We start from the raw sequence: 18,871 nt of genomic DNA on the forward strand, positions 1-18,871 counted from the left end.
CAGTGAAACCTTTGGAAGCCCAACCTCCAGCCTCCAACCTCACAGGCATCCCATCACAATTGTGTTTATTACAGTAGTGCACATATGCATGTACCATGTACCACACCCAATTAAAATATGCACTATTTAAGTGTTTTTGTATGAGTCATGAACTTGTCAGCATGGGGTCAACCCTATGTTCCCACATTTCTAAGAATTTTTTTTTTCTTGTTACGAAGAATTTAGAAAATTAGGCCCTATGTTTCCACAGTCTTATGTTCCCACAGCCCTATGATCCCACAGTCTCGTTTATACTGGGTTTAGGGTTAGGGTTAAAGAAAATCAACCTTGGAAATGATGGAACATAGGGCTGTGGGAACATAGACACGCTCCCGTGAGCATCTGCATTGACTTATCAAATGACTCTCTTTACTAATCAAAAAGAGAGTAATCAAATTAGGTGTCCAAATGTTACGTTCACAGGAAGTTCGCTCAACAGGCAATGTCCCTATTTGATCATCTAAGCCAGTATATGTGGGGTTTCCTCAGGCTTAACCCTAACCCTAACCTTCTCTGGTTTCCCTACAACAGTCCAAAAACATGCATCATAGTTCAATTGGAGACATAAACTGTCATTAGGTGTGAATGTGACCCCTGTTATAGACTGGCCAATCATCCAGGGTATTTCTCTACATGTGGCCCAAGATGTTGGGGAAGGCAAACCAGCCTCTGAAGTCTCATGCCTCTAAAGAGGATTAGTGGTCTGGAGAATGAGTGGATGGATTATATTGACAACTTAAAGTGATAGGTCATAAAGAAATTGTTTATTTCTTTTCTTAAACAGAGTAGATTTTTTTTCTCCCCATATTATTAAAGTCAAAGGGGGCTATCAACTGCTTGGTACGCAGAATCTTCAACATATCTTCTCTTATGTTTAACAGAAAAAAAACTCAACAACTTGAGGGTGAGTAAATGATGATAGAAGTTTCATTTTTGGGTGAATTATACTTTTAAGCAGTTTAAGAAACCTGATTTGAAGTGTAGTGTGTATATATTTGGCTAAAGGGCATTTAAGGGTGAGGAGAAAACATCATCCTGCACAAACATTCAATACAAAGCAATTTAAACTATGTGACCAGATTCACTAGAATGGATCATGTTTTAGTGTGGTTAATTTTGATTAACTTATATAATTTATAAAATAGTCTGTTGAGGGAATATATTTTTCACAATTAGATTACAGGTTTTTTTTTTTTTAGAACAGCTAAAAATAAAAATTAACATTACCCTTAGCATGGTTATAAGGAGCCACTAATGGTCTAACCTGTAAATGTATCCTTACTGGAAGAAATGCTATAGAAATCCTTTCAGATATTCTAAGAGATGACAGAAAATTTACATTTTCAATATACGGTAAGTAAATGAAGTTATTTAAGTTATTTTTTTAAAACTGATAGGGTTTTATGATTTAGAATAATATAAAATGCATCATATAACCAATGCAAACAAGTAATTGTTAACTAAGCTATTACTTTATTGTAGTTGTTATCAGCAAATAATGCATATGGATGATCCTACTAAAGGAAATTTTGCTAAAATAAATGAACAAACAGGCAAACAAAAATGTCATAATAGAGCATGCCCTGGGACTGTTTAGGCCTATTTTAAACAAAAAGAGTGAGTCAAACATTTCTTTAACTTTTTAATCCATGCAATAGTGCTTTTTGAACCAGTCTTTACTCCAGAAGTGCAATCTACAATGTTGTACATTTTTATGCAGATAAAAAAAATTAAATACATTGGAAATCTCTGGAAAATCAGAAATGTGGATCTACGCTGTCTTCGTCAGCTGATTCGTAGGAATCTGTAGACATGCTTTCATAGTTGCCAGTCATCTTTTTAATCCATGCAATAGTGCTTTTTGAACCATTCTTTACTCCAGAAGTGCAATCTAAAAATCTTGTACATTTTTAGGCAGATACAAAAAATAAAAATACATTGGAAATCTCTGGAAAATCAGAAATGTGGATCTACGCTGTCTTCGTCAGCTGATTCGTAGGAATCTGTAGACATGCTTTCATAGTCGCCACAGTCATCTTCTTCAAGGACATCCAAACTATCCCATCCAGTCACTAATCGGTGATATGCTTCCTTCACCCTTTGTTTTTCAGTCTTCAGATCATGCAGCTGCTTTCGAAGAAGACAGAGCAAGCCACAATATGCATCCTCTGACAGTCCTGATGGATAGGCTAAAAAAATAAATAAAAAATAGGCATTATAAATATAGGTAATATAGGTAACATGAAACCAGGGGTGGATCTACAGGGTGGCAGCTGCCACCCATGGGATAAAGCCTTGCCACCCATGTTGCCACCCCATTTATAAGTCAGATAATATTTCTTAAAGGTGCATTATACGATCCCGGTTGGTATAACCTCTTGTTGATATTTGAAATTATCATCAAACAAAACGGACGCTAACTAGCCCCTCCCTTCTCCTCATACTTTCCCCGAACCCCACCCCCACATCATTCTAGTCAGTTATTGACTGGAACAGTCTGTTATGTTTACTGCTTACGGGTCGAACTGTTTTTGCTCAGTTTGTTTGAGCTGCTTTTGTGGAGAATAGGCTGTCTGCAGAGACCTCGTTTCTCTACAGTGTGTTCAGGAGACAGCCAGCTAGCGGATCGTGAGATGTTGTTTGCGGTAGGTGAAAAAAAATGTTTTGGCCTAAAAGACGCCTGACATCACTGATAGCACCTTTAAGTATATTTTATGTTCATAGCCTACGTTGAAGACCAAGGAGACCCGCATCAAACAGAAATCGCCGATTTAGAATCCCCTCCCCTTCACAATGGTTTCACCCATCATCAGCACAGCAGTGACCCCTGCGAAATTTTACAGTCTGCAGTACGCAGTGTCTCCATTGACGGTATATAATAAGTGTCTCGGAAAAGAGAGGCTGATAAGCAGTTAGCAGTGAGTTTAGAGGTAAGTTTTACACCAAGTTGAAAAAGTCCATAAGCAGACAGTTAAGTAACCCTGCAACAACCACATTGTTACGTTATTTACATACGCAATACTTTCAAATTTTTCTATGATTGTCAGGTCTCTCAGATAAGGGTCTAACAACGTTAGTCTAGCTCTTTGGGTGTTAAACTAATTAACATTAAAAATAATGTTTGATTAAAAAGGTACTTTACTGAGTCTTTATGGAATTAGAGGGAAATGTTTGAACGTCATGGTTATCATTGCAACAATCCTGCATTATAATATTGTTTCAATCCAGATAACCTAAATCTACAGACCCTTTCCAAAAATTTGAATATCGTGGAAAAAGTTCATTTATTTCAGGAATAAAATGTGAAACTAATATATAGACTCATTGCATGCAAAATGAGATAGCCTATTTCAAGCCTTTTTTGTTGTAATTTTGATGAAACCTTTATTTGTTGTGATTTTGATGAAGCTTGTTAATTAATGATTACAGCTTGTGAAAACAACAAAATCGAAATGTCAGAAAATGATAATATTGCATGAAATCACACAGTAGTTACACAGTAATCTCATGCTCATTGAACCAAGTTTTGGTTAATTTGGCAGTGTGGGCAGGTGCAAGTCCTGCTGGAAAATGAACTCAGCATCTGCATAAAGCTTTTCTGCTGAAGGAAGCATAAAGCGTTCTAAATGTCCTGGAAGACGGCTGCGTTGACTGGTCATAAATCTAATCCTGATTTTGTGGTTTTCACAAGCTGTAAGCCATAATCATCAAAATTATAACAAATAAAGGCTTGGAATATCTCACTTTGCATGCAATGAGTCTATAATATTAGTTTCACATTTTAAGTTGAATTCCTGAAATAAATTAACTTTTTTTAATTTTTTGGAAAGGGTCTGTATTGATGGCTTATGTTTTATGACAAACGATAGTTTGCCTCAGGTAGATTAACAAGACGACCCTAGGTTGCATTTTGGCGAGAGTTACCTTTTAAGAAGCAACTTAGCGATGTATATCAATACACTAAATTTGACATGCCTGTCAAAATTCTTAAGTAAACTCCAATGAGAGGTAAAATATTTATAATTTAATAATCAATGATTTCTGAGAAAACAAACACTTACTCTTAGTAGTGAGGCCATCTGACAACGCATCAGTCTGATCGTTTAGATCTTTGACACGTCTGCAGATGTGATCCCAGTGTCTCTTCATCTCCTCCACAAGTATAGCCTCTTCTTCCTCAAGTCTCTGTACTTGCATCAGCTTGTCAAATACCTTTTTTTTCATGGCCAGAGAAGCATCACCAACTGAAAATGAAAATGAACTTGATATGTAACAAAAAATAAAAGGTATGATACAAGTTTTTGGACGTTTATCAATTAAATAAATTGTTTACATAAATTAAAAGATTTAATCACGTCAATATAAACATTTCTTGATAATCTACTCACCCCAATGCCAACCAAAATGTTCATTGCTCGATTTCTTAAGTTTTTTTAATAAAACATTTCAGGATTTTTCTCCCCATGATGGACTTCAACTAACCAGGGAAAACACAGACCAACTTCTGGCAAATGTAGATTTGCTCTGCAAGTTAGTCTGGCCAAGAGTCCATTTAAGCTCATTTCTAATCTTTCCAAATCTTGGCAATAATCTCAAAAGTTGAGGTGGCTTTACACAATGATGATCGCTCTGATTGGTTTTAGGTCTATCCAATTACCCCCAGCGACATCCGTTGGTGAAGCGCAACAACTTTGAAATGCGTTATTATATTAAAATTGCAAACACATGAGGACAGTCTCAATGAAAGACCCACGACTGACAGAGGAACGTGCTATTACATTTCTCTCCTAAATGGTAGGAGATTAAATTAGATTTAATGGAGCATTTTAACTGTGACAAGATGATTGACAGGGCAGTTTATGTGACAGGATGTATATGAAAGATCCGTCCAATAAAGATAACAAAGTAGTATGTCCCAAAGCTTGCCTACTCTTCTGCTACACATTCAAAAGTAAATACCTTTTATTCACAAAAAGAGTAAGTAGGCAAATTGGGACGCAGCATATGGCTTTACACAATGACGATCGCTCCGATTGGTTTTTGGTCTATTCAATTGCGCCCAGAGGCATTTGAGCAACGTCTGTTTGTGTTCTTTGAAAATGAGTTGTTAATGAAGCTTTTCCAGACCCTATCTCAGTTACGACTGAGAAGGGTCTGGTTTTAACCAGGCTAGACTTCAACCACAACCAACATATTGAAGTCTAAATCAATGCAGTTTCAAAGGGCTCTACACAATAGGGTCTTTATCTAGCATTTATATACTCTTTAACCACAGTTGTTCATCTTGTGATGGTCTGCCAGGCATCCGGTTCAAAAAGGCAGGGAAGGGGCGAAAAATTCCATCTCATTCTCCTCCAAATTCAAAATTGTTGTCGGACATCTTTGATTTAGTTTATTATTACCATTTAAAAAAAAAAAAACTCTTGTGACATTTCCAACATGCCGACGTAATTTCCGGCACATCGCAGACCAGCACAAGATGAACAATTGTAGTTCAAGTATATCAATGTATATATATATTTTTTAGAAAATGACCAATCGTTTAGCTAGATAAGACCCTATTCCTCAGCTGAGATTAGGGCTGGGCGATATGGACCACAACACTTCTAATATACATGCATTTGAAAAGCAGATTTCTCAAAATTTTCTCGGTTTGCTTTCAGCTTAGACATAACCAACTTTATGTAAACCTTGTGTGTATTTGAGAGTATTAGCAAAATAAGACTCGAAAGATAACTTAGTCCAATAGTAACCAGGCGCTGTTAAATAGGCTTCAGTGCATGTGCGCTTCAGGTGTTCGTGCTCAGTAAAGCGCATGTTAGAACAGCCCATCAGCAGTGAATGACACGTTTAACTGGGAAGGCTTTAAAGCACATGGAAATAATGAACTTTTGTGAACTCACTAAACTGCAGTGTCCCGTTCCTCTGCGTTAACATTCGATGCAAGTATGTGTCGCGCTGTACCCTAGGCTGTTGAGATGCACTCTACATAAGCAGTCAGCAGCTTGCTTGGAGCAATGATCACAGTGCAAATTTGAACTATATCGAGATATATGCGATATGGTCGAATTTTGTATCGTATTTTAAAATATATCGATATATTTTATATATCGATATATTGACCAGCCCTATAGCTGATATTCTACAAAGCCCTTTGAAACTGCATTGATTTTGACATCAACATATTGGTTGCAGTTGAAGTCCATTGTGTTGAAAAAATCCTGAAATGTTTTCCTAAAAAAAAAAATATATATTTTACACTGAAGAAAGAGAGACATTGACATATTGGATGGCACTGAAGGGAGTAAATTATCAGGAAACTAATCATTTATGGTCATACCCATTTCCCATGGCCAGATAGGCGTTTCTGCAGCAAGCAAGTCATCTGCAGAATTCAAAGCTTTGGTACTTGTTGGAAGAGAATTGTACTTGGATATTGCATCGGATAACTTCTTCTTCTCTTCGACAATCCTCCGTCGGACTTTGTGCCGCTGCTTGTTGCGATCTGGGTTATATAAAAAAAGGTGATTAAAACAGCCCATTTAAAAGAATTTAGGATTATCCAAATAAGAAACAACAGATTAGGGGTATGACGAGACACCTATCTCACGAGATGAGACGCAATGGGTTCACAAGAACGAGGAAAGATTTTTGCACAATATTTTATTCAAATCCTCAATGGTCAGGCCAAATCATGACTTGAAAAATTTGAATTGTTTTACTGATAATCTTCTAATGAATGTCATTTCAGTACTACTTCATTGGAGTATGAATTATCAAATGCTTACAGACAATTATATACAAGCACTTTAAAAGGTTTTGCCAAACTCAACTGACTGGTTTTTCTCCTATATTATTTAAGTCTCTTCAGACCTTACTGTACATGAAAACATAAAAATAAAAACAGCATAACTAATAATAAAAATAAAATTTTCTTAGTCTTATTAAAGGAATAGTTCACCTCAAAATCAAAAACTGTGTCATCATTTACTCACCCTCAAGTTGTTTTAAACCTGTATGAATTTCTTTCTTCTGCTGAACACAAAGAAAGATATTTTGAAGAATGCCGGTAACCAGACAGTTCATGGACCCCATTGACTTCCATAGTAGGAAAAAAAATACTATGGGAAGTCAATGGGACCCAAGTTACCAACATTATTCAAAATATCGTTGTGTTCAGCAGAAGAAAAATTCATACAGGTTTGAAACAACTTGAGGGTCAGTAAATGATGACACAATTTAAAAAAAAAAAATTTCAACTATAATCCAAGTACTCTCTCAGTTTTGAAGTGCAAACAAACCAAAAACAGAGACCAGAGTCACAGTACAGAGATATAAGTTTGATATTAGGTTATTGTATGCAGCTTAAATTGCACACATTAGAAAGAGCTCTTGTTTTATTTTCACTTTCAAATTCACGATTGCACGTACTATGTACCCGGAGCAGCGGTGCTGAACACGACGTGTTCTACAATACAATACATGCAGGCTCTTTTATGCAACAAATCCGTCGCAATCTTCACGCAATCAGTGAAATGTGATTCCTGTTACACTATTAGCAACTGCAACTCATGTTGGATGAGCAGAGCAGACTTTACAATAGTTTACAATGGTTATATTTATTTTTTTAACAGCAAAACATCAGTGGAGGCATGTAATGGGAATGTAACTGTGACATTCTATGCTAATTTCATCTTGTCACATTTTAGTCTTGTCACATTTTAGTCAAGCAAGATATTGTAGCAAGAGATCTCGACACACCCCTACAGCATATATAGAGCATTTTATTTACCTGTTAGCCGATACAAATCTCTCTTTTTCTGCTGAATGCCTAAATACAACCCTTCAATCTGATGCTGCAACCCCACTGGATCGTCGGTTCTACTGCCATCGGGAACTGTTTAAAATAGCATATCAGATTACTGAATCAGGACATTAAGCAAGAAAAGTATTTTAAGATTTTACTTCAAATAAATTATTAAAAACTATGATATTTACTTAATATAAAAACTGTAAAAATATGAAAAACAAAAAATTGAGAATGCACCTTGAGTTGCCCATTGCTTAACATCGCACACCCATTGCTGCAGCTCTATTTTGGACTTAGCCAGGACTGCCTGAACCGCCTCGACATCTTCCTTGGCTTCCTTCATCTTTTGCCCAGTCTTAAACATAGATGAGATTAAACATTTAACTGAATATGACTGTTTAAAAATAAATTAATAGTAAATGTATGGCTTAAAACAACTGTTTTAAATGCGTGGTACCTTGATATACCGCTTAGACAAGTAAATGTGAAGGTTCTTCCTCTTTCTCTCATTCCATCCTTTAGCATGAAGGGTGATCATGTCCACTCGTGCTAAACAAAAACAAAAAACAAACACACACAAACATATATACATACATATATATATATATATATATATATATATATATATATATATATATATATATATATTTTTTTTTTTTTTTTTTTTTTTAAATGTCTATTCACTGCACATTGATATTCCAAGATTAAAGGAATTGTCCATTTCAAAATTAAAATTCTGTCAAGATTCACCCTCAATTTGTATGGAAGTTGTTCACCCTCAATTTTTTATACAAGAGAACACAACATATATTTTGAAGAATGTTGGTAACCACGCAGGTGATGGACCCGATTGACTTCCATAGTAGGAAAAAAAATACTATGGAAGTCAACAGGGTCAATCAATGATGAAAAAAATATTATTTTGAATGAACTATGTGATTTACGAAAAGCTAAACAACTAATATGAGCACAAATATAAATTTAAATAATAATAATTAACTGAACAATTCCAATAGGGTCCTCACACCATTGCTGCTCAGGCCCTAAATCAGGCATCATTTTCATTTTTAAATTTGATTATGAAATTTTAGATTATTTTGTCTAAATCTATGGACTACAAAAATACAAGGCTGTGTACATGACACTTACCAGCCTTACTCATATATTTTGTTGTAAGAGCAACACGTGATAAAAAACTGTTAACTTGCTCCACTTCTTCACCAATAGTAGTGCCTGCTCCCGTTTGATTTTTACCACTCCACTGAACCTATAAAACAAACCGGCACAATTTTACAGACAAATCAAGTTTAAAGTGAAAATGAGTATGCAGAAAAAGATATTTATATATAAATATAACAAATTATAATTGTTACCTTTAACAATAATAATTAAGACCTTTAACAATTTCATGTTATTTAAAACAATCGATCAACGATTACCTTTACACAACTGCGGGTAAAAAAAAAAAAAAAATCCTGTACACGGTCAATACTTGCACAACTGTTATTAAAGTTTAGATCCCATGACCATCATGAATGTAGGTATATTACTGTGATGAAGGTCATGGGACCAAAACGTTGTTAATGGGCTATTTTGATACATGTGCAAGTACTGATAATGTGCAGGATTTTTTTTTTTTTTTATGTCATTTAAAACAGAGTTACCTCACAGCTAGTAGAGTGTCCCTTTGCGTGCATAACAGAAAGAAAAGGCTTCATCTCTGTTAACGGCTGCAGACGTGGAACTGCCTGTGCAACTTTTTGCAAATAGGGCCAATATCGGCACATAATGTCTGTGCAGAAGAATCTGCAGTTTGTTTTTGTAGCCACTTCATTTTGCAAAAACATTGGATAGGCAAATATTTCCCCCCTCTTCATGTTGAGTCCTTTAAGCAAAATGTTGTGTCTGCACACTGCCACCTCCAACCCTTCCTCATCCAATTTATTGCTTGACTTTTTTGAGGTCTCCCTGGCAGCAGACCATGTTGACTGTCCACATGTGCCTCTCCCTTTTACCTGCAAGACAGTAATAATCATAATAATAAACAACATTATCAGTAAAGATGTATAACATGTATACAGTTAAACAACAAAAATACTAATAAAATGATGGAAACATACAGGGTTGGTGTTTTGCTGAATGAAATCAACAAATGCTGCCACATCTTCATCCTTGGCAATGAAAATACCTTCGTAGAAAGGCTGCTCCTCTACTCTATGTTAATTACAGTGGAACAAATTGGATTAGAGGGCCAATATACACTAAACATGTATAGAAATATTCCTTTAATATATTAGTTATGCTATTACTCTTTGGCTTTGTTAAACCGGTATAGTTTACGGTTTCCATCTGCAGACACAGCAACTGCATCTGGGACACATGCAGGGCACAAGAAATGATCGACTCCACTGAGCTTCTCTTTCTCATGACGACAATAAGTCCATTCCAAAAATGCTTTTTGGAATGTTTTGCCACAAATAGTATCAATCTAGCAGTGAAAAAAAAAAAATTTAATTAATTGGGGATAAGGAAAAGTTCATTAACAAAATTAATTGTAATTTTTTTAAAGTACCCGTCCAAATGTCCGTGACCTATTCTCTAACATGTTCACAAAGGCTTGTCTTGAGAGGCCTGGTGCAGTGACTTTGAACTGCTCAAAAGATGTAAATAGGTCAATCTGATATATAGTTTGAAATGCAGAAGAGCCTGGCCAGTAACCACTTTGGATAAGGTCCTGCAGCTCAGGTGTCCATGTTTTGTGGCATGTAATGCAGCGCCAAACAGGCAAAGAGAGGTCATAGCGACCTACAATACAGTCCAAATAAGTTAGTGACAAGCCTGAATATCAAAAATTTTGGATTGAGTAAATACTTTGGTTTTAAAGAGTACATACCATTTATGTTGATGAGATGTACTAATCGGCCAGCACTTACAGACATGTTTTGAGCCACACAACTGCAAATGTTTTGCGGTTGTTGGATGGGTAACAAACATGCTAAAGAAAAGAAAAAAAAGAACATAACTAACATATGACTTAGATTTTTAGACAACACATCTTAAAAATGTTTTACTTACCTTGCTCACATAATGTGTGTTGGCCATTGATGTTCTTTATGACATTTGATGGAGGAATAGGTTTAAAAAAAAAATCTAAAAAACACTCCCTGTTATGCAAAACAAGGTATTGGTGGGTTGACACATCACAGTTGTCGCAGTAATGTGGTTTTGGCAAACAGTCCTTGCACCTTATCACTGCTGCATTCACTCTGCAGTGATCACAAGATACGGAAAATACCCTGTCCGAGGCAAGCGAGCAGTCCAAGAGCTTTTGTCTTGCTTCCATCCAATGGTTTTCAGACACTATTTTTCTTACTGTCCAGTTGTGAGATGCAGACATACTTTTCTCTGAGATAAGTGCATCATGGAGCTGATGTAACTGTATATCTTAAAAGCCAAAAGTCATATAAAAAACAAAGTCATTATCTATTATAATTTATCAAAACACAGATAATGGTTTAAAAAAAAATCTTGACAAGATGGAAGACTTTTGTTACTTACCAATAGCACACTGTGCATTGATGCGTGTATCTGAACAATCCTCATTCATAGACTCAGAGTCAGCAGCACTTGAATTTACTAGAATATATATTTTTTTAAATCAGTAAACCCATTATTGTGTTTTTTATTGGCTCTTTTATAAACTACTAAATTGACACAATCGGCTTACCAGGATCAATCAAAGTTTGGTTGCTTGTTGATGCATGGACCACTGAAGCTCTGGATTTACCTGTAACGTACCAGTGTAAAAGTGATAAGCCTCTATACGATTTTTGAAAACAGAAACATTAAGAGAAAATAAACATGATATTATCACTTACCTCCTTTTCCTTGTTTGGCTTCTCTTTTTGTATACACCAAATGACCACTTTTGTCTCTTTTTTTCCATCTGATCCTTGGAACGTCTTTCTTTTTTTTTTTAGGTCGTGATTTAAGAGCAGTATCCTCCTAGCCATAATGATATATGTTATCAGAATAAAATGCTACAAAACGAACAGTATCAATACTTACAGACATTTCAAGAGACAATTTACTTCCTGCAACTCCTGCAAATCAGACATTATTTCATCGATGTCGAGTTCAAATTCTGCAGATGGATCAGAGAAATCATTGGTGGCCATTATTACAGAATGGTTTTCAGGTTTACAGATGGTTATTTACAGGTATAGGCCTGTAAATTCACAGCCAGGCCGCGGGTCGTCTTCTTTTTTTAAATTGCAGTTGTCAAACAACTTTTAAGTGTGCATTACCGCCACCTTCTGATATGGAGTGTGGATCACATTCGCCGTTGCTCACTACTCTATAAATAAATAAATAAATATATAACCCCATAAATATCTAAAGCATTTACGATGCTGATCGTAGCCTGATCAGTCTGTGAATGTTCAATGTAAGACTATTTATATTTGCTTACATTCACTGATAACAAAAATAATAAAACGTTATCAATTAGCCTAAATGTGATTAGTCCCCTCTATATGTAGCCTATATGTTAAATTCAAAAGAATATGTATGTATATAATATAGATATGATTATGGGGTCAACGTACTATTTTTTTTTACCAGGGTTAATTGAAGCTCAGCTGGGTGTCCTCATGCTTACTAACGTTAACTTGCTGTAGTACGTTTCACGGAGTAGTCTACATAAAACAATCACCTGACTGAAACGTAGCCTTGACTACATATCGTAAGGTTCTGGCAAAACTTGTTAAAGCGAGTGATTATGTACATTCACTGAATGAATATTATGAAAATAAAATATATATTTCTCGCTAGAAATGTAATCAAAACTTATTTTTATCCAGAATCTAACTCAAAATATTGATTTTTTTTTCACCAAAAATGATAGAAATGTCCGCCATGTTATTTTGTTCTCGCGACCGGAATCTTGAAAGTCACGTGACTTGGACATAGTGCCTCTAGTGGACGTTTCACCCAGAAAGTGCAGGGAAATGTACTTTCAGGTACGTATTTCAGGGTTTGCAAAAAAGTACATAGTGCCTCTAGTGGACGTTTCACCCAGAAAGTGCAGGGAAATGTACTTTCAGGTACGTATTTCAGGGTTTGCAAAAAAGTACATAGTGCCTCTAGTGGACGTTTCACCCAGAAAGTGCAGGGAAATGTACTTTCAGGTACGTATTTCAGGGTTTGCAAAAAAGTACCCAGAGTAACGTATTTCCAATGAGCCTGGGTTGGTTAGATCACACACATCACAAGGACTATGAATTGGCATCAAGCGCACAATAACTGGAATTTAAAACTGTGAAGAAACAAATTATCAATAAACTGTTGGACAGATAGACACTAGGATTTGTGCGCTCGACATTTCTTCGCTTTGTGCCGTGAACTTTTAAATGCGCACTTGTGCAGCGCAGCACACTCCATGTTGCTTTGAGCACATCATTCTGCACCCGCGATGCGCATACGAGCTTTGTGCGCTCTGTTTTGAAGCGTTTCATATTTTCATGGTTTTGCGCACTGAAAGATTATTAAAAGCCTATATTTGTGTATATCTAGCCTGCACAATACATTAAAAATAAGCATAATTTAAGTGTATGTTATTTCTGTGTAGTGTAGTGTAGGCTATATAAATATACACACTTCTGAATTCTTGACATTCATATATAAATATAAAATTGTGAAATGTATGATTGCCTGATTGAATTTCAGTATATTTTCCTGCTTTCTTGTCCTTCGCCAATCACATGCCTGATTACTACACCTGCCGTTAATATTTACATAGGTCAGGTAAAAAAAATTGCCCATAGGTTGTTTCAAAAGTTTTTCATTTGATGAGAATTTGATTAGAGCAAAATAAACAAGTTTTATGCATTTTGTTTGTGATTTGTGTCATGTATGACTATTGTGCATCTGACATAATACTATTATTGTTAATGTGATGTCCTAATTATAAAATATAAAAATCGCAAATTTTTTCACAAATTTCTGGAAATTACCACCACAAAATCAGTGATTTTGATCGCAAAAATCACACAAAAAAATCGCGAAATCCTGGAGGGACTGGATTATATACCATGCTATGGTATACTGTCATACCACCCAGCCCTAATGTGCGGTATGGGTGGGGCAATGACAATAATTTCCATATTAAAAACCTAGAAAATATGGTTTCAGATGGAGTAAGTAATAGTTTATAGTTCATTTTTGAATATAAAAGCACTTTCATTTTAGGGTGGTCTATGCATATTTCAACCACTTACACAATGTTTTTTTTTTTTTTTTTCTATCAGATTACCTATCTGGGTTTGGTTGGTGGCTTTGACCTGGATAACACCGTGTGGAGAGTGCTGAAAGGCACTTTTACAACTGCTTTGGCACGTTATGAATTGGAGAGAAGTCAATGGGAAGATTGGTGTCCAACGCCTGGTCGTAAAGGAAATTGTCATTGGTGAGACCTTTTTTAGAAGTCACTTTTATTTGTATAGCACTTTGCACAATACACAACTTTTCAAAACCGCTTTACAGAACATTGTATTTTTATTTCTGTTATCTCAGTAATAGTAGTCACAAATTCATGGTTCAGAGCTTAAAGGGATGGTTCGGAGTAAAATCAACCTATAGGGTCATTTGCACCATGAGATCGAGCCAAACACCAGCGCATGCCTACAACTATCTGTATTTAGTTCATTATCACTGTGTATTTAAAGGGTTAGTTCACCCAAAAATGAAAATTCTGTCAGTAATTACTTACCCATGTTGTTTCACCCCGTAAGACCTTCTGTTCATCTTCGGAACACAAATTAAGATATTTATGATGAAATCTGAGAGATTTCTCAGTCCTCCATATGCTTCTCTGTTATTGAAACTTGCCAGCCCAGAAAGTTAGTAAAGACATTGTTAAAATAGTTTAAGAATACAGTGGCTCAACCTTAAGTTTATCAAGTGTTGAGAATATTTTTTGTGCGCAAAACAAGCAAAAATAACGACTTTATTCAACTCTTCATTTTCCTCTAAGTGAGTTCACGTAGTGTAACAGCGCAGCGCTTCTGTGTTGTACGTCAGAACGTAGGCTCACGATTGGCCAGCATCCCACACATGACCAGCGTCGGCCAATAGTGAGTCTACGCTCTGACGTACAACCCAGAAGTTGGAAAAACTTGAGGGTAATTACAGACAGAATTTTCATTTTTGGGCGAACTAACCTTTTATGTTCCTCCTTGCATTCAGTACTTGGCCCATTATTGTTTGTGTGTTTCTGCTTCCAAATTGTCTCGCATCATTGCGGGTCATCTTGAGTTTATTTTGTGTTAGTAAAAACACTTATTTTTGTAGACTCTGTCTTTGGACTAAAACATGGCATTAATGCTATCTGTGTTGGTGTATTTTTACATTAGAGTGTGCATGTCTTTTAAAAAAAAACAAAAAACGCAGAATACATGCAGTGCTGTAAATTTTAACCGGTTGGTGCAAAAGTATTCTAAAAATCTAAATAATTTGTCATAAGGAATTATGGTAATTCTGGCCCACATATTGAAAAATACAATTTGCAATTCCTTTAGAAAATTTATTGGAAAAAACCTTCATACAGTGGTAATTTAGAGGTGTTTAATTTGTTAATAATTGCAATTAAAATATTAAAGGAAATTTACATTAATGATTTTCTTCTTCATTCTCCTGCAGCTCTAGCTTCCAGGTTGTATTGCTGCTAACATTATTTAAATTCTTCTTTATTGCAGGTGCAGTCAGGCAGAATCCCCTTACTGGAAAAGGTCAACACATTGCCAACCCTCATTGGAGACTTCTCTGCACATCAACACACTTCTCAACTCTTTAAGGCGGGCATACACTGTGCGAGTTTCGTCCGATTTTGAGCCGAATTCTGACTCGTGCGACTCTTTTTTGGGTCGGGCCGATTTTCAGCTTTGTCGTGCGTCGTTTGTCGTGCAGTGTTCGTGCAGTGTACAGGGGGAAACGAGAGGCGATTAACCTCTCCCGACCGGCAATCGGATGGTCGGATGAATTTCTGGCATGTTAGAAATTTTGGTCACTCCTCGTGACTATATCGCACAGTTGAAGCAGAGCTACGAACCGATTGCCCTAAACTCAGTGTTTTCCCTCACTGCGCCTGCGCGAAAACAGAAGTTTAACCATTTCATCTGCAGCAAAAAAAAAAAAAAAAAAACGAAAAGAGGGAGCTCTTTAAGTTCTGTAGGCTAGTTCAAACTAGCTACAAATTACTGTTGCTTACCTCCAGTTTGTGTTGCAAAATGGATTAACCATTACCCACTTCTTCCAAGCCACCTGCGATGTACACTTTGCCTCTTCTATTAATTTATTAAACAATGTTTTTGAAATAAAGCTGTTTTTAATTTTCATTGATTAATTATTGCAGTGTTCGGACATATTATAGATGGTAATAATTAATTATATGCCTATAATTCATTGTAATCGACCTAAATGTTTTAGACAATTTTCAATGAGGAGGAGTAAGCTTCTACGTAAAATTTTATCATCTTCACAGCGCGTTGGTTATGCGGTGATGCGCTATGAAATTATTACGTGGCAATTTAACAGCCTATCACTTTAATAATAAAAGCCTAGGCCTTCCCTAATAATAATAATAATATACAATAATACTAATAATAATTTAATACATAATTTGGAAATGTTAAATCATCTTGTTATTGATAGCTGATGCTTGTTTTGACAATATCTCTGGATACATGATATCGTCTATAGGCGCAACCCGGCACGAGGGTTTATCGCGCTGATTCGCGCATATTTCACACGTATAGTGTGAGCAGTGAAGTCGCAGCTCGACGTTTGGACCGTACAGTGTGAGCACAGAAATCCTGAGCTTTGGCTTTACATCGCATGCGATCTACTCGTTCAGTGTGAGTAGGTACCTTGCTGAAATCGCAGAGACATCGCACAGTGTATGCCCGCCTTTACCTTTCAAGTTTGCTTTAACTTTCTCAATTTCTCTTTAAAGTTCTCTTTACCCAAGTTACTGTGATTTATTTGTATTACTCTCATTAGACTAATTGAACATAACATTAATACATGCTTTGATCGTGTTTTGAACTTTGGTGTAAAAAATTAACTTTGAATGCTATTTATATTAATTTGTATTCTTAAATGTTTTCAACTGAATTCTACTTAAAATAAGTACAACTGAGTAGCTGTAATTCTATGTATTCTTAAATGTTTTCAACTGAATACTACTGTAATTATTAAATTCAACTCTGCTGTAATTATATTTATTTTTATGAAATGTTTTCAACTGAATACTACTGTATTATTCAACTCTTGCTGTAATTTTATTTATTTTTATGAAATGTTTTCAACTGAATATTAGTGTAATTAAGTACAACACTTTAGCTGTAATTATTTAAATGCTTGTCAAAATAAATTGTTTTGAGTGCATTTGTTGTTGAGTGTTTAATTTACCTGTGAGTTAATAAGACTTTAAATACTGTCAGCTGCATGTGGGCCACATAAGGGCCGTTAGATTTTAACAGAACTCAACCATACTAAAGTTGTATACCAGGCTCACATATGGGCCACATGAAATTGTAGTATTTGGCTCATGCTTGGTGGAGTTATGGCAGTCCTTTGGTTCAGTTCTGGTAAAGGAGATGTGGGCCATATCTGGGCCGGCAAACACAAACTAATCTGGGCCACAGCTCAGCTGTTTATCTGGCCCACATCTTTGCCAAAGGAAATTTGCTGACTGGGTTGTGACAGCGTGGATACCTTCTGTTCGTTTAAATAAAGCACAACACGATCAGGTAGACAACCCTTAAAATCTTCCAGCAAGACCAATTCTCTCAGTGACGCAAAATCATTGGCTTTATTTGCATGACACCATTTATCAAGCAAATTACTTTTCTCTCGGGCGAACTCGACAAAAGTAGAATTAGAATTTTTTTTATGACTTCGAAACCTCTGCCTATAGGCTTCAGGAACCAATTCATACGCATGGAGAATTGCCAGCTTCACGGTCTCATATTTTAAACTTTCTTCAATAGGTAAAGTCGAAAATACCTCTTGTGCCTTCCCTACCAATCTACATTGGAGCAGGACCGTCCACACTTCCTTCGGCCAAGCGAGCGAGGTCGCAATACGCTCAAAGGCACAAAAATAAGAATCAACCTCAGTTTCCCTGAAATGAGGTACTAACGATATGTATTTACCTACATCAAATGTGTTCGTTGCCGAACTTGAGACTGGAATCGGAGGAGCACTCATGACTATAGGAGTAGCTCTCGCAGCTTCAGAAGGAACGGGCTGCACAGCTACGCCACCAACAATTCTCATAGCGTCTAACTCTAATTGCCGCATCTTTACTTGCTTCTCTGCCTCAATCTCAAGGGTGCGTATTTTAAGACGCATATCCAAATCTGCCTGTCGGTTATGCGCTTTATCTTGAGCTTCCATCTGTAAACGAGCCAAACGCACTTTTAACTTCGTATCTTCTTTAGACGAGGGGGAGACAGGTGAAAATGGTTCAAACGGCGATAAACCAGTCCGCCTCTCAGTTCCAAACACAGAATCAGTAACCTCACTTCGCGCACTGTCTTGATCCGTTAAATTACGATCAGGAGGACCACCCTCCGCACCATCTAACTCGTCTGACACAGGCCCTACTAATAACTTTAATTCCACTAAACGATTCCACACAGCAGTTTTAATATCCCTCTTAAGAGCCTGTCTCACTACCGGAATCTGAAAATGACCCGCAATGGATAATAAATCATCCTTTCTGCATTTCTCAAACTGCTCTAAAGTTGGACTCTCAACAAAAGTTTGTAAGTTAAACGAAGTCATGATTATTATGCCTATCCAGTACACTATATTCCACGACATGAACGATACAAACTTACAAATTCAAACAATCCATGACCTGTACCATTACAAAATTTTCCAGTACATGAACAATATTTATATTATCGGGAAGAGTTATAAATAACGATCCCGGACGAGCCCCCATTAATGCTACAA

The 18,871-nt window shown here is 36.2% G+C and overlaps 1 protein-coding gene across 1 annotated transcript; it reads right to left on the bottom strand.

Moving 5' to 3' along the window:
• Window positions 1-1,857: 1,857 nt before the first annotated feature.
• On the bottom strand, window positions 1,858-12,144 carry LOC311084564 (uncharacterized protein). The gene is made up of 17 exons (XM_084116697.1): window positions 11,941-12,144; window positions 11,728-11,854; window positions 11,577-11,636; window positions 11,408-11,485; window positions 10,925-11,293; window positions 10,743-10,844; window positions 10,422-10,654; window positions 10,159-10,337; window positions 9,970-10,063; window positions 9,514-9,864; window positions 8,999-9,116; window positions 8,307-8,398; window positions 8,087-8,204; window positions 7,832-7,936; window positions 6,380-6,544; window positions 4,101-4,283; window positions 1,858-2,228 (listed from the first exon to the last, which is right to left on the bottom strand). Exons 1-17 carry the CDS (start codon window positions 12,025-12,027, stop codon window positions 1,996-1,998), a joined length of 2,694 nt encoding a protein of 897 aa, XP_083972823.1. The 5' UTR covers window positions 12,028-12,144; the 3' UTR covers window positions 1,858-1,995.
• Between the last annotated feature and the right edge of the window lie 6,727 nt (window positions 12,145-18,871).

This window comes from Abramis brama (assembly GCF_963993115.1).
Source record: "Abramis brama genome assembly, chromosome: 6".
In the NCBI taxonomy this organism is placed as follows: domain Eukaryota; kingdom Metazoa; phylum Chordata; class Actinopteri; order Cypriniformes; family Leuciscidae; genus Abramis; species Abramis brama.

Bases quoted from the DNA above. Each gene is read 5' to 3' on its own strand.
- LOC311084564 (XM_084116697.1), bottom strand. From the start codon at position 12,027: ATGGCCACCAATGATTTCTCTGATCCATCTGCAGAATTTGAACTCGAC. The intron at 11,637-11,727 runs GTAAGTGATAAT...GGTACGTTACAG, and splicing joins AGCCAAACAAGGAAAAGGAG to GTAAATCCAGAGCTTCAGTG. The intron at 4,284-6,379 runs GTATGACCATAA...TTTCATTTTCAG, and splicing joins TATCTGGCCATGGGAAATGG to TTGGTGATGCTTCTCTGGCC.